We start from the raw sequence: 14,581 nt of genomic DNA, 5'->3' as shown, positions 1-14,581 counted from the left end.
TTGATATTGTTTATTGTAATATAGTAGTAATAACAGTAATAAGTTATTGGTGATGTTTACTGAATGCTTATCATAGTGCAGTCTCTTATCTTAGAGCCTTATAGGTATTAAACTCCTTTAATTCTCCTAACAGTATTTTTTAGATGAGACTAACACACAGAATTTAAGTAAGTTGCTTCGGACGATCCATTAGAGCCAGTCCAAACCCAGGTAGTCTGGCTCCACAGCCCAAATTCTTTACTGTAACTAGGTGAAAATGACTTTCCAAGAAGGGAAGGAGACAAAGATGCAAAGAGGAATAATAATAGTTTTTTCCCTGAAGAAATTCACAGCTTAGTGGGAAAGGTAGTCATGGAGAAAAAGCTCCTTGGCACATAGAAATGGTTTGTTGTTGAAACTGAATAATTAGTATAAAAATTGCTGAGTGGACAGAGAGGAAGGAGTTAATCATTTCTTGATGGACACATGGGAATTTGGCGCACATGGAAGGGAAGGTGATTCAGAGGGATTGCGTGAGCGCAGGTGTGGAGGTGTGAAAGGGAACTTATGGGCAAGGTGCTGTCTAGTTATAGCAAGGACATGTGTGTGCGGGGGTGGGGAGGTGGTGCTGGGAGATGGACTGGAAGATGGGTTGGACCCAGGAGTAAGAGGGCTTACGGGGCCTGAAGTCTCTTCGGTAGAAGAAATCCATCAGAGGTGGTTATAAGTTTATGCTGTAGAAATTCCTCTTGACAACACATCTGAGTTTAATCTCTTACTCTGTTAATTAAATACTGCTGTCTTTCTTTGCTAACTCTTACTTTAGTGCATTTATGGCAGACCTGGTGGGCCAGTGTTCACAAGAAGCGCCTTTGCTGCGGTTTTACACCATCACCAAAACCCAGAATTTTATGATGAGGTAAGCGAGGAGGTTTTCAAGGGAAAACCCAGCTAACCAGTTTTAAGGAAAACTCTTTAAGTTCTTTGCTTAGTAAAGCAAAAAACGAGAGAAACTGCATACTATACTGGAATAACAGTGCTAGAGCTAAATGTTAAAGTATTAAAAGTAACATTCATTCTAAAAACTTGGAAATGCAGGTAATAGAAAAGAAAAAGTCAAAATCTCTCCTCTATTCCTACCGCAGTTAATATTCTGACATATTTTCTTTCAAATTCATACTTAAGTTGAGTTATGTTTGTGGGATCTGAGAATCTTTCTTTCTCATTATTGGGGTTCTTTATTTAGAATGATGGTGTAGTTTGTTAAAACTATATGAATCTTAATTTTAAATGTTCTGTCCTGGTTTTTCATCGTGCTGTTGCTGCGTTAAGTTAATGGAGTGGTTGATGTCATGGTTTCCAGTTCTTTCTAGAGTTGAAATACCAACTCTCCCGTTTCTGGTCAATGAAAGTCTTGGCCTGTTCAGGCTACTGTAACAAAATACCACAGACGGGGTGGAATGTAAACAGCAGATACTTACCGCTCACAGTTCTGGAGGCTGAAGTCTTAGGTCAGGGTGCCAGCATGGCTGGATGAGGGCCATCTCCCTCCCAGTCACAGACTTCTCAGTTGTACCCTCACATGGTGGAAAGTGGGGGGATGGTCCTCCGTTGGATCTCTTGTAAGACCATTCATCCCATTCATGACCTAATCACCCCAAAGATCCCCACCTCCAAATACCATCACCTGGGGGGTTAGGATTTCAACATATGAATTTGGGAGGAGGGGTCGGGACACACATATTCAGCCCATAGCAGTGTATTTTGCATCCATTTCTTCTTTATATGTTCTCTGATTTCCTTGATTGCAAATGTTAGTATCAGTTGGAGACCCAGTGCACAAGTGACATGTCGTGTGGCTGCTTTCATCGAGAATTTTTATTTTAAGATATTAAAAAGATTGTTATTTTGTCTTCCTTGCAGATTAAAATAGAACTGCCCACCCAGCTGCACGAAAAGCACCACTTGTTGTTCACTTTCTTCCATGTCAGCTGTGATAATTCAAGTAAAGGGAGCACAAAGAAGAAGGATGTTGTTGAAACACAAGGTTTGGGATTTCATCCTTCCCTTGGTTGTTCATAACTTACATGTTAAGTTCTTAAGTTTTATTTTGATTCTGAGTCTTCATCCTCTTGTGGAATTTTTATTTTTTTAAAGATTTTATTTCTGAGACAGAGGGGAGAGCATGAGTCGGGGGAGGAGCAGAGGGGGAAGGACAAGCAGACTCCCCGCTGAGCATGGAGCCCAATGCGGGGCTCCCTCCCAGGACCCTTAGATCTTGACCTGAGCCGAAGTCAGATGCTTACTGAGCCATCCAGGTGCCTCTTTGCCAAGTTTTTAGATGAAGTTTGTGAAGGTAGCATCCCTGGCTTGCATATGTAAATTTTTTATAAAAGGTAATTTTAGAATTGTATTACCAAAGAGCCCAAAGTACATTGTAGACAATGTTCTGCAGAGACTAGATTCAGGGCCTTAAAGATCAGGCTTTAATGGCATTGACTTTCTTTCATACATTTTCGAATACCTACAGTGAAGTGTTTTGTGCTTTTGTTTCAACAGTTGGATATTCCTGGCTTCCTCTGCTGAAGGATGGAAGGGTGGTGACTAGTGAACAGCACGTTCCTGTCTCAGCCAATCTCCCATCTGGCTACCTTGGCTACCAGGAGCTTGGAATGGGCAGGGTACAGGACTTTAAGAATGATTTATCCCAGTACCTTCAGAAAACATGAATATCAACTAAAGCAAGAGTAACACAAACAAGTACACAATATTTTTGCTGGTCCCAGCATTGTGGTTTTAGTTACTCATTTTCAAGTAAACACAAGCCACTGGAAGGCGGGTCTCCTGATAGCACAATTCAGAATTATAGTTTGGGCATTTGAGAAGCCCCGCACTAGCAGTGCCCCAGCAAGGGAATGGCGACTTGGAGACACCGGGTGAGGTAGAAGTTTTTCGCTGCAAACTAGCCATGCTCAAGTAAGGATGTGTTCCTAGAGTCACACAGACTATTAAGAATTGTCTTCCAGCTTAGAGTAAGTCTAGTATCAAATCTCACCCACAGGGCAGCCATTCTGATACATTCTCTGATTCATTAAGGTCCAAATTTTCTTATATTTCCCCAGTTGGTTAGTTGAGTTTGCATTTTATAGACTTCAGTTTTATAACAAGCTTAGGTAAGGTTTCATTTCATTCTAAATGGCTTTTAATGTTTTTCTGAATTTAAGTAGTGCTAAATTTGGGTCCACATTATGGACAAGTTGTCAAAATATTCCAAAATCAGGGGAAATTATATAACATTCAGTTAAAATTGTTAGTCTGAACAAGAAAAAATGGGGGTTTCAGAAATCAAAGTAAGCACACACAGATGATTGGCCCTTTACCCATGTTAGGTCTTCTACTGTCCTATTTGCTGGATGCGGTACCTTCTGCCATCACTTACAGGATCCTGAGCTCCGTTTTGGTTTAGTCATTGGTGAAATAGGATTCTTTCCCTCTCAAATGGACAGTAATTCTACAGCCGCAACTAAACAAAAGATAACTTAGAAAATCTAGGAAGGAGAACACTGTACTTGGAGGAGGAAACTGAGTGGAAATTAGTATTGGTTGCATTCCTGCTGTTAGCCAGCCATAACTATTGAGTCACTGATGCTGTTTGGGTCTGTGACACCTCATCAGTCCCCCCTGTGAACATGGTGTTTAAAGCCAAGATTGCTAATCCGTTGGGATGTTTTTTTTTTTCCTCTTCCCTGTCTTCTCAGCATTATGGTCCAGAAATTAAATGGGTAGACGGAAGCAAGCCACTGCTGAAAGTTTCAACTCATCTGGTGTCCACAGTGTATACTCAGGTATGTGTTATTCCATTAGCATTAGCAGTAATTGCTCAGTGAATGAATTTGCACAATTTTTTTTTGGCAAAACGAAATCCTAATTGATACGTCATATGGTTATATTTTTGCTCTAGAGGTCCTTCGTTGAAGAAAGTACATTATAAGGTGCTCCTATGTACTGATATAAGTGAATAGTATAAGTAACATTTCTCAACAATTTCCTCTTTTATTGGAGGATCTTTGAAATCTTTTTTAATTACGCCAGTTAGAATGGCAAAAATTGACAAGGCAGGAAACAACGAATGTTGGAGAGGATGTGGAGAAAGGGGATCCCTCCTACATTGTTGGTAGGAGTACAAGTTGGTGCAGCCACTTTGGAAAACAGTGTGGAGGTTCCTCAAAAAGTTAAAAATTGAGCTACCCTATGATCCAGCAATTGCACTACTGGGTATTTACCCCAAAGATACAGACGTAGTGAAAGAGAAGGGCCATATGCACCCCAGCGTTCATAGAAGCACTGTCCACAATAGCTAAACTGTGGAAGGAGCCGAGATGCCCTTCAACAGATAACTGGATTAAGAAGATGTGGTCCATATATACAATGGAATATTACTCAGCCATCAGAAAGAATGATTACCCAACATTTGCAGCAACATGGACGGGACTGGAGGAGATTATACTAAGTGAAATAAGTCAAGCAGAGACAGACAATTATCATATGGTTTTACTCATTTATGGAACATAAGAAATAGCAGGGAGATTGGTAGGAGATGGAAGGGAAGAATGACGGGAGGTTAAACAGAAGGGGGAATGAACCATGAGAGACTATGGACTCTGGGGAAACAATCTGAGGGTTTCAGAGGGGAGTGGGGTTGGGGGATTGGGATAGGCCTGTGATGGGTATTAAGGAGGACACATATTGCATGGTGCACTGGGTGTTATACGCAAATAATGAATCATGGAACACTACATCAAAAACTAGGGATGTACTGTATGGTAACTAACATAACATAATAAAAAATTATAAAAAATTAAAAAGATAAAATTTATTTTTATTTTTATCTCTTTGATGTTTTCATTATTCTCTGATCAGTTTCATAGTCTAAATAAAACATGCATGCTGCAAGCAGCAGATACTCCTATTTCCACAGCATTATGCTAATAGGCTTGCTGTCTTTCTTTTTCTTCTTTTTCTTTTTCTCCCAGGATCAGCATTTACATAATTTTTTCCAGTACTGCCAGAAAACCGAATCTGGAGCCCAAGCTTTAGGGAGTGAACTTGTGAAATACCTTAAGGTATCAGATGGCTTTCTTAGGAACCCTTTTTAATGAGTTTGGGGTAGGTTGGGTTTTCTTTTTGGTGGCAAGTGTTATTCTTACCACTCAGGAACCTTGTAAGGATGCTCTTAGCTAGATACTCTCACGTTGATGGTTTCTGTGTGGTTTTAGAAGGTGACAAGAAGTGGACTCAGAAATAGGACAACTTCAGAACACTGTATGTGAACTATACTGGAATTAAAAACTTAATTAAAGAAAAAGCAAAGAAGTAGGACAACTTCTGCCTTCATCCTCGTCCCACATGTACTGTTTTTAGGCCCAGCCTAAAACACATTGTTCTCTGCATAGAAAATCACTCACTAACACAAGCCTATCTGTTGAGTGCTCCCCGGGTGTAGAGCACAGTAACAGGCACATAAGAAGCAGTGACTTTAGTCCCACCGTTAAGTAATTTCTAGTTCACTGTAGGAGATAACATAATGTTGGAGAATGTATGCTAGGTGGGGGAAAATACCCAAAAAACAAATCAACAACAATAACAAAAACTCTGAAAAAACCGAAAGAATGTACATAACCGACCCCAGTGTTGTGCAGGGGTTGGAGGCTCCCAGCATCATGGGATAGTGAGAGCAAGGTGGGATTTATCTAGGGGAGCTCTATCCAGAATGTGGTTCCATGGGAATATTTTTAAAAAGGAGAGGGGCGCCTGGGTGGCACTGCGGTTAAGCGTCTGCCTTCGGCTCAGGGCGTGATCCCGGCTTTATGGGATCGAGCCCCACGTCAGGCTCCTCTGCTATGAGCCTGCTTCTTCCTCTCCCACTCCCCCTGCTTGTGTCCCCTCTCTCGCTGGCTGTCTCTATCTCTGTCGAATAAATAATAAAATCTTAAAAAAAAAAATAAATAAATAAATAAATAAATAAAAAGGAGAGTAGCTAAAAGAGCATCCTAGGCATGGGGACAAAATAGAAGAAATGTGAGGAATGGGAGCGCCTGGGTGGCTCAGTCGGTTAAGTGGCCAGCTCTTGATTTCAGCTCAGGTTACAATCTTGGGGTCCTGGGATTGAGCCCCGCATCAGCCTCTACACTCAGCGGGGAGTCTGCTTGAGATGTTTCTTCTCCTTCTGCCCCTCCCCCTGCATGCGCTCTCTCTCTCAAATAAATAAATCTTAAAAGAAAAAAAAAAGAAATGTGAGAAATGGAGTACAAGTTTGTTTGACTTCAGCAAGGAACATGGAATGAGAGTTCTGAAATTATTGCTTGGCCAAGTACCCTTTCAGGTGCCTCACAGAGAGCCTTATGACTTTAAGAGGAGTCTTTGTGTTAGTTTTCTATTGTTGCTATAACAATTACCACAAACTTGGTGACTTCAAACAACACGAATTTATTTTCTTACACTTCTGTAGGTCCGAAGTCTGACACAGGCCTCATTGGGCTCAAATCAAGGTGTTATTAACATGGCTGAGTTCCTTTCTGGAAACTCTGGGGGTAAATCTATTTCCTTGACCTTTCCCAGCTTCTGAAGGCTGCCCTTATTCCTTTGCTTATGACCCCTTCCTCCATCTCAAAGCCAACGATGTTCCATCTCTGACCATTCTTGCCTTAGGCACGACTCCCTGACTCTCCCCTGACTCTCCCCTTCTGCCTCCCTCTTCTGACTTTAAGGACCCTTGTAATGACTTTGGGTCCACCTGGATAATCCAGGACAGTCCCCATACCTGAAGGCCAGCCTTAATTCCCTTTTGCCGTGTAACATAGGCGCAGGTTCTGCGGATTAGGTTGTGACTATCTTTGTCCCTTATTCTGCCTACCACTGCCTTCCATTGTTTAGATAAACTTCTTCCATCCTTGGTTTGGAACTGAGTAGAAATTGCTTGGGGTTGGTCTTTTTTTTTTTTTTTTTTTTAAAGTTTTTCNGATTTTCATTTATTTGAATGAGAGAGAGCATGGGGAGGGACAGGGGAGAGGGAGAAGCAGACTCCCCGCTGAGCAAGGAGCCGGATGCAGGGCTTGATCCCAGGACCCAGAGATCATGACCTGAGCTGAAGGCAGACGCTTAACTAACTGAGCCACCCAGGTGCACCCCCCCGCCTTTTTTTTTTTTTTTTTTTTTTTTTTTAAGATTTTCACTTACTAGAGAGAGCAGGGTTGGTCTCCTTTTAAGAAGGTAACACAGATGTCATTCCATGTCTGTAGAGCCTGCATGCAATGGAAGGCCATGTGATGATCGCCTTCTTGCCCACCATCCTAAACCAGCTATTCCGCGTCCTCACCAGAGCAACCCAGGAGGAAGTTGCCGTCAACGTGACACGGTAAGAGAGGCGGGTAGGCGGATACCTTCTTCCCTTTCAGTCTGTCCACATCTGGAGTACAGTCATACATATCTGGGATGCTAATATGTGTTGACCATTATATTTAAGAAATTTCTTTTGATCCCATGTGTAGGGACCCCATCTAATTCCTCGTTTCCTTGTTTCCTGTGGTGCCAATAGCATCATCATTGTTCTGCAACTACTGTGTAATAATGAAATGTTTTCATTTTCACATTACTATTCATTGCTTTATTCATTTCTGTGGTGTGTAGGGTCATTATTCATGTGGTTGCCCAGTGCCATGAGGAAGGATTGGAGAGCCACTTGAGGTCATATGTTAAGGTACGTAAAATAAGCGGTCCCGATCATTTAAATCTGTGGCTCTCCAGTTTTCCTTCTAAGGACTTAATTTTTAAAAATCTACTTATTTGGGGATGAAACTTAATACCTCTGCTTTCTCTTCTATACCTGTAGCCAGTGCTTGTATCTGAACGAGAGGATATCCAAAGAGGGGCAGCCATTCGTTTATTTACTTAATTTTATTTTTTTAACGTACATTTCTTATAATGGGTTTTTACAAATAATAATGGCATGGAATTTTTAAAAAAGAATTTTAAGCTGCTGTTGGGAGGCCTTTGGTATAGCCCTATCATTTTCATTTTTATTTTTCCCAACTAAAATTTGCAGTAAAATGGTTTCTCCTGAGATGAGAAGGTTAGCGCTGGCCACCATCAAGTAGATAACTATGTGGGACAGCAAGAGATGTCACTAGCATGGATATCAACAGGTTCTTCATTTATGTAACACTATTCAAGAGAGTGGCGGTTACCATTCTGAAAAGTTACACACGTTCTGTTTAGTCTTTGTAGCTATAGAATCAGGGCACCCAGTGTTGGGTGACACATTCCTTGAAGTCCTTGGGAGGTGGAGTTGTGGGCTGGAGGACCACTGACCTGAGCCAGGTGGTTCCGTATTGTGATGGGTTCCCTGAAGGTATCCTGGGCTCCCTCTTTCTGTCACCCTTCCCTCCTTCTGTTTCCACACCTTCCTCTCCCACCCTGCACTTGTACCTCAGTCCCTCACCACCATCCCTTGGAGCCTCTCCTGCTTTCAGCACATCCTAGATAACTGGGACATTAAAATATCTTTCCCTTTTCTTCAAAGTATGCTTACAAGGCTGAGCCGTACGTCGCTTCCGAATACAAGACAGTGCACGAAGAACTGACGAAAGCCATGACCACAATTCTCAAGCCTTCTGCTGACTTCCTCACCAGCAACAAACTACTTAAGGTATGTTGGGGGGAGAGGGTAGGCAGTGTGGCTCTGCAGTATTGAAATCAATGAAAGAAAATCCAAACTCCATAGCCTGACCAGTTTACCCTTCTTGTGCGCTTTTAGAGACAGTCACCACCTCCTGAAAAGGGGTAAAGAGTTAGTTCTTTGGGACTAACTTTGCTGCTTATACTTGTGCTATCAGAGCTGCAAAATATAACTATATTTAAAGTTCCATGGGCTCTTAAGTTTTAAGAAGTCATTATGTTCAGGTGAGCAGAGGACACTGAGTTGGAAATTATAAAGGCAGCATGAGCAGGGGAGGCTGAGTCAAGAGGAAAGATCACATAAATGAGTGAAACCATATGATAATTGTCTTTCTCTGCTTGACTTATTTCACTTAGCAACGCAGATAATGAATCATGGAACATTGCATCAAAAACTGGGGACATACTGTATGGTGACTAATATAACAAAATGAAAAAAAAAAGAGGAAAGATCACAGATCCAATCCAGCCATGCCTCTGTGTGGCTTGTGCTGTGCTGAGTGCTGAGCACCCAGCTTCCTGTGGGAGGCTGTTAACTTGTCGTGGGACGTGCGGAAGCAGGACAACAGCTGCCGTGCACCTCTGGTCCGATAATACTTTGCCAAGTGGTTCAGCCCTGCTTTGGGGTCGCACCTGTTCCGTGTCTGTAACGTTGTCAGCCTAAGAGAATAAACATCTTGCCTTCTAATTTGTGGTTTTTCTCACCAGGATCCTTTTTTTTTTTCTTTCAGTATTCATGGTTTTTCTTTGACGTTTTGATAAAATCCATGGCTCAGCATTTGATAGAGAACTCCAAAGTTAAGGTATGTCACTTCCTGTCAGGGCTTGTGTAGTGGCTCCTGGGGGGAATGTCTTTTTGTTGCGTTTGTAGCTCACATTCATGAACGCTTTCTGTTGCCAGTTACGGTACAATTCTAGGTGCTTTCCAAGAAAGAAAACTTTTTATTCCAAGTAATAAAGCCATAGGGCTATCATAAAGTACTACCCTGCATTTTACAGATGAAGAAACTGAGCCTGGAGCGAGTTACTTGCCGAGGCCTCGCTGCTAGCGAATGGGGGGCCAGGTTTTGAGACCAGTCTGGCTCCAAAGCCCACTCTCCTGAAGCATGTGTTTCATGGAAGAGAAAGAAGAGAGAAAACTCTTTTCCTTTGTATAGCTTGGAAGTTTTCAAGTCTGTTGAAATGAGAGTAACAGTGTAAGCATTTATTTTAAATGTAGTTACCCAGTCTTAAACATGGTAGACCTTTCTTAGGGCCTTAGATGAGAGTGTCTGATGCTACTTCATGTCCTCTGGAAGCAATGAAAGGACTCTGAGAGAACTCCTCGCTGAGGTGCTGGGTGTGTGTGACGCTCTGGGTCCCCATGCTGAAGGTATCCTGCGGATACCTGTAACCTATCCCTTCAGTCTGCTCTGGACTGATGTCTGTCTAGGTGTGACTGGTTACTGCTGGCTGTCTGAGGCTCAGTGTAGATACATTTTTATAAGACTCTAACGTGGTGAACTCAGTGGTCAAGTGACAAAGTCCCTTTTGAGATGTGCCTACTCGTGGAGTGGCCGTTATGACTATGAATGCTCTCTGCCTTGCACCGTGTGGGGTCTTGAGTCGTGGAGAGCAGGAGGCCCGCGTGCAGGGAGCGGGTCATGGTGCCCAGCATTCTTTCACAGTGAATAAAGGGAGGACAGGGGAGCCACAGGGAGGGAGGGTGAAGATCTAGGCCCCCTGTACCAGGGATCTAGACTCTTGGAGAAAGCCGTGGGAAGGGCTGCTGGATTTTGTCAGGCAGAAGGTTGGCAGCTCAGAACTGAAAGCCATGCTTTTTCTAGTAGAGTGGGTACTGGTGCCTGACCAGGTAGTTTCCTTCTTTTTTTTTTTTTTCCTTTTAATTCCGGTTTTAGTGCACAGGCAGATGCCAGATGGAGGTGGGCCCTACTTTCCACAGAGTAATGCACCATCTAAATCATGCCAGAACAGCCTGCCAAGTAAAAAACCTAGCAGATTGTCTACTTGGCAGTATGCAGCTAAGTGTGTGTGCCTGCACACACACATACACACGCACATACGCATGCATGCACACATGCAGGTCATTTGGACGTAGTACTTTTATGTTAAAAATGTCATATGCAGGATAGGCTGTAGGCCTATCTTAGTTTGCTTGGGCTACCATAGCAAGTATCACAGCCCGGGTGGCTTCAACAATGGATATTTACTTCCACACAATTCTGGAGGCTAGAAGTCTGAGATCAAACTGTCTGTAGATTTGGTTTCTGAGGCCTCTCTCCTTGGCTTGTAGATAGCTTTCTTCTCCCCTTGTCTGTGCATTGTCTTCCCTCTGTGCATGTCTGTGTCCAAATCTTCTCTTCTTGTAAGGACACCACTCTTATTGGATTAAACTCACCTTAATGACCTCGCTTTAACTTAATTACCTTTAAAGACCCTGTCTCCAAATACAGTCATATTCTGAGAGACTGTGGGTTAGGACTTCAACATACAAATTCAGTCCATAACAAGGCCCTGATAGATTTTTCATTATCTTTGGCTCTAAATAAATGTAATCACTCCAGAAAGATTGGTGGCTTGAGTATATTTAAAAATATAACTGCTTTGTTCAGAAAGTATTCATTGAGAGCCCTCATTTATGTGGAGGCTCATGGGTTACAAAGTTAAGTTTGATGTGGTTTGTGCCCTCACAGAGTTGAGGTGGGAAAGTGCACGACCAGACCATGGGAGCGAAGGTCAAGGAGGTAATGAACACTTTTGAAACACCCACAGAAGTATAAGTATTAGGCTCCAGGGTGGCACAGTTGGTTAAGTATCTGCCTTCAGCTCAGGTCATGATCTCAGGGTCCTGGGATCAAGTCCCGTGTCGGGCTCCCTGCTCAGCTGGGAGCCTGCTTCTCTCTCTGCCTTCCACTTCCCCTGCTTGTGTGCTCTCTCCCTCTGTCAAAATAAATAAAATCTTTAAAAAAAAGGAAGCATAAGTATCAATAACATCTCTTTCTGAGAACTGTATAGAAAATTTAGAGAGTAATTTGCATGGTTTTTTGTTTGTTTGTTTGTTTGTTTGTTTGTTTTTTAAGATGCTAAATAAAACCATAGAAATTTAGGGATGGTAGGGACCTGAAAGCTACCTTCTGGTCCAACTTCTCCCATATGCCATAGAGGTTGAGATGGAATATAGACCCTTGAGGTGCCCTGCCCAGGGTCACACGGCAGACCAAAGCCTAGAAGTCATGCTAGAGTCAGAATCGGCTTCTCCTGGGTGATCTGCCCTTTCCAGCCTTATAGCTCAATTCGCCAGCACTTCTGGGAGATAGTTTGTTTTTGGAACTCTTTAGAACAGACTGCTCAAATGCTACCATGCACAACCTTTTCTGCAACTTAATTATATCTTGGCCCTAAAAGAATATTCAGAGAGTTTTTAGAAGTAGTTTATTTAAAAATTGTTATCCAGTATAAAAAGAAACAGACTGGCATCTAAAAGGAGAAAGCTTAACCATAAGATAATTTACTATAAAAAGAGATTCAAAATACCTACTTACCACTTTGGAGAGTTTAACATTTCACTTTTAGAGGGCTCCCCTCTGACTTCTTCCGTGTCATTGACGCCATGCCACTCCTTCCTGAATCACACATTATTAATCTAGGAATTTCTCACATATTTTGAAGGTTTTATTCGTTTTGCCTCATATCTTAGGAGTAGTGAGTTTTACGTGTTTGAATTTATATCCATCTTTATTTACATCTTAAGATTTGTATGTCCTAGTCCCTGATCCCAGTGTTCTGAATTGAGGGAACAAGTTCATATTCACCATTCCTGTGCAGTTTGTGATTTACAAAATCATATCAAATTCTCTCAAGAGTTTTTATACTTATAGACGGAGGATTATTAATAAATCCAATGTGTTTATAATCCTGACCTTGATTTTTTTCCTCATTGGTTAGTCTTTCTTAAAATGCCATGACCAGGCCCACATCTGTCTAGTAGGGGCACCTGGGCCACAGATTCATGTAAGAGCCAGATAATGCTTTCAGTGCAGCTGAAAGTGCCCTTCCCAAGAATATTTAGCATAGATCAGCATTTGGAGGCATAGTCTATGGTGAGCTGAGGCCTTGGGTGTATACTCTTGCTGGCAACAGGGTCATCCCATCTGCTGTGTATTTATGTAGAAGGAGATGCCCCTGTAAAACGTGTGTGCCAGTAGGCCTGCTTCTAGTGCTACACTCTTGCTGAAGATGTATGTGGCCGCATGTGTCCACCTCCCCATCCCAGCCAATCAAACTACACTTTGTGTCATTTGCTGAGGACGGCTGTGAATCAGAGCCTGCCTTTGAACTAGCATCTAAAACAAGGGATTTCCTTACTACCGCAGATGGACCTGCAGAGTTTGGATTGATTACATGGGACCATGCCAGATTCGAATGTTCCATAGATGACATGTGCTTGGAATTTACAATAGGGGGTTTCCGAGGAAAATACAAAACTGACCTCGTCAAGGCCTACTAAGGAGTTCCCAGCTCTGATCCCCATTCTGACTCTATGCTCAACACATTTTAGGTGTTTCTTTTCTATCACTTATATTTAGCAGGTGTAATTTCATCAGACTCTTTTGGAATTTCCTCTTCTCCCACATTGAGTAAAGCCAAATCGCTAGCATTCCACAGGTGTACTTCATGCAAGTTAGAAAATGTGGCATAGGAAAGGTGACTATATAACCTTAGTTAGGTGTTTAGCCTTCAACCATTTCCTGACTTAATTGAACAAGGAAAGGGCATTCAAATGAAAAGTAGGGAAAGGATGGATGGTTCATGTTTTAAATGAACTGCCTGCACTTGCCTTAAACTGTATTTGTGAGCACCGTAAGCAAGTGATGGCAGAATGTGATTGTCCATACTTCCATCCACGAGCACGTGTTTGCAACAGTTGTTTGCTGTGCGCAGAGCACAGGGGGCTATGCAAATGTCATAGATGGTGCATCGGCAGCCTTGAAGCTGATGGAGTCCTGGAAGGAAGAAGACATTCTGCTGGGTTCAGTTAGAGAACAATGAAGAAGATGTATGTGTGAGCTCCAAAATGATAGATCAATGTGGAGGTTGGGTGGAACTTTACCTGGAAGGATGCCACATTTAGATAGAAGACAGTGAGCATGTAGCTATGCTATGTAGCCCTAGAAAAGAGTTCTCTAACCCCTAGAGAGTAGAAGAACACAGTGCGGAAAAGAGAACCAAACATTAGAATGCTCCCTTGTACAGGAAGCAGTGATTTGGGTAGCAGCCACTGTTGGAGCCCAGAGAAAATGTGTCTGCAGACTGGCTGTTAGCAGGGCCCTTCACAGCACGGCTGAATGTGGGTCGTCAGGGAGATCCCATTCCTGGGGTCAGGTGACAGGAGCTGAGCAGCCAACAGGATGGCACAAAGGTGTCAGGCTCACAGCAGGGTGGGAGGTATGGGCACAGCAGGTCCGCTGGAGGAGGCTGATCTGGTGTGGACAGGCGCTGGGCAGGCAGACCCTACACCGGCAGCATGTGTCAGAGGGTCAGGTGGTGGTGGCTGGGCCACTGGGGACCTGCTGCAGCAGCACTGAGAGGAGATCCCACAGCAGGACATGGTCAGGAGTAGGGGTTTCGTCTGGTGACAAGTGTCTTTGTGTCTCAGCGTCCTCTCCTCCGTGCTCGCGCTTATATATTCACTGCCCTGGACAGCTGCCCATTATCCTAGATCACTTTCTTCCATTTCAGTGGATAGTAATCTCCATAACAGCATCTAATTACTTTGGTCTTTATCACCTTTAGATGCATCTTTTTTTTTTTTATTATATTATGTTAGTCACCATACAGTACATCCCCAGATTCCGATGTAAAGTTTGAT

The 14,581-nt window shown here is 42.8% G+C and overlaps 1 protein-coding gene across 27 annotated transcripts in view; it reads left to right on the top strand.

Moving 5' to 3' along the window:
• DOCK9 (dedicator of cytokinesis 9) overlaps positions 1 to 14,581 on the top strand; it is a 271,968-nt gene that overhangs the window by 181,515 nt on the left and 75,872 nt on the right. For all 27 annotated transcript variants that reach the window (XM_034665402.1, XM_034665417.1, XM_034665414.1 and 24 more), the window contains exons 19-27: positions 806 to 898; positions 1,903 to 2,026; positions 2,539 to 2,660; positions 3,738 to 3,824; positions 5,013 to 5,102; positions 7,278 to 7,393; positions 7,666 to 7,735; positions 8,558 to 8,683; positions 9,444 to 9,515. In XM_034665402.1, coding sequence (XP_034521293.1) covers positions 806 to 898; positions 1,903 to 2,026; positions 2,539 to 2,660; positions 3,738 to 3,824; positions 5,013 to 5,102; positions 7,278 to 7,393; positions 7,666 to 7,735; positions 8,558 to 8,683; positions 9,444 to 9,515 — 900 coding nt within the window. The remainder of the gene's footprint in view (positions 1 to 805; positions 899 to 1,902; positions 2,027 to 2,538; positions 2,661 to 3,737; positions 3,825 to 5,012; positions 5,103 to 7,277; positions 7,394 to 7,665; positions 7,736 to 8,557; positions 8,684 to 9,443; positions 9,516 to 14,581) is intronic.

The sequence above is a fragment of the Ailuropoda melanoleuca genome, chromosome 7, assembly GCF_002007445.2.
Source record: "Ailuropoda melanoleuca isolate Jingjing chromosome 7, ASM200744v2, whole genome shotgun sequence".
Lineage (NCBI taxonomy): Eukaryota > Metazoa > Chordata > Mammalia > Carnivora > Ursidae > Ailuropoda > Ailuropoda melanoleuca.
This window is presented reverse-complemented; position numbering and strand designations above follow the sequence as displayed.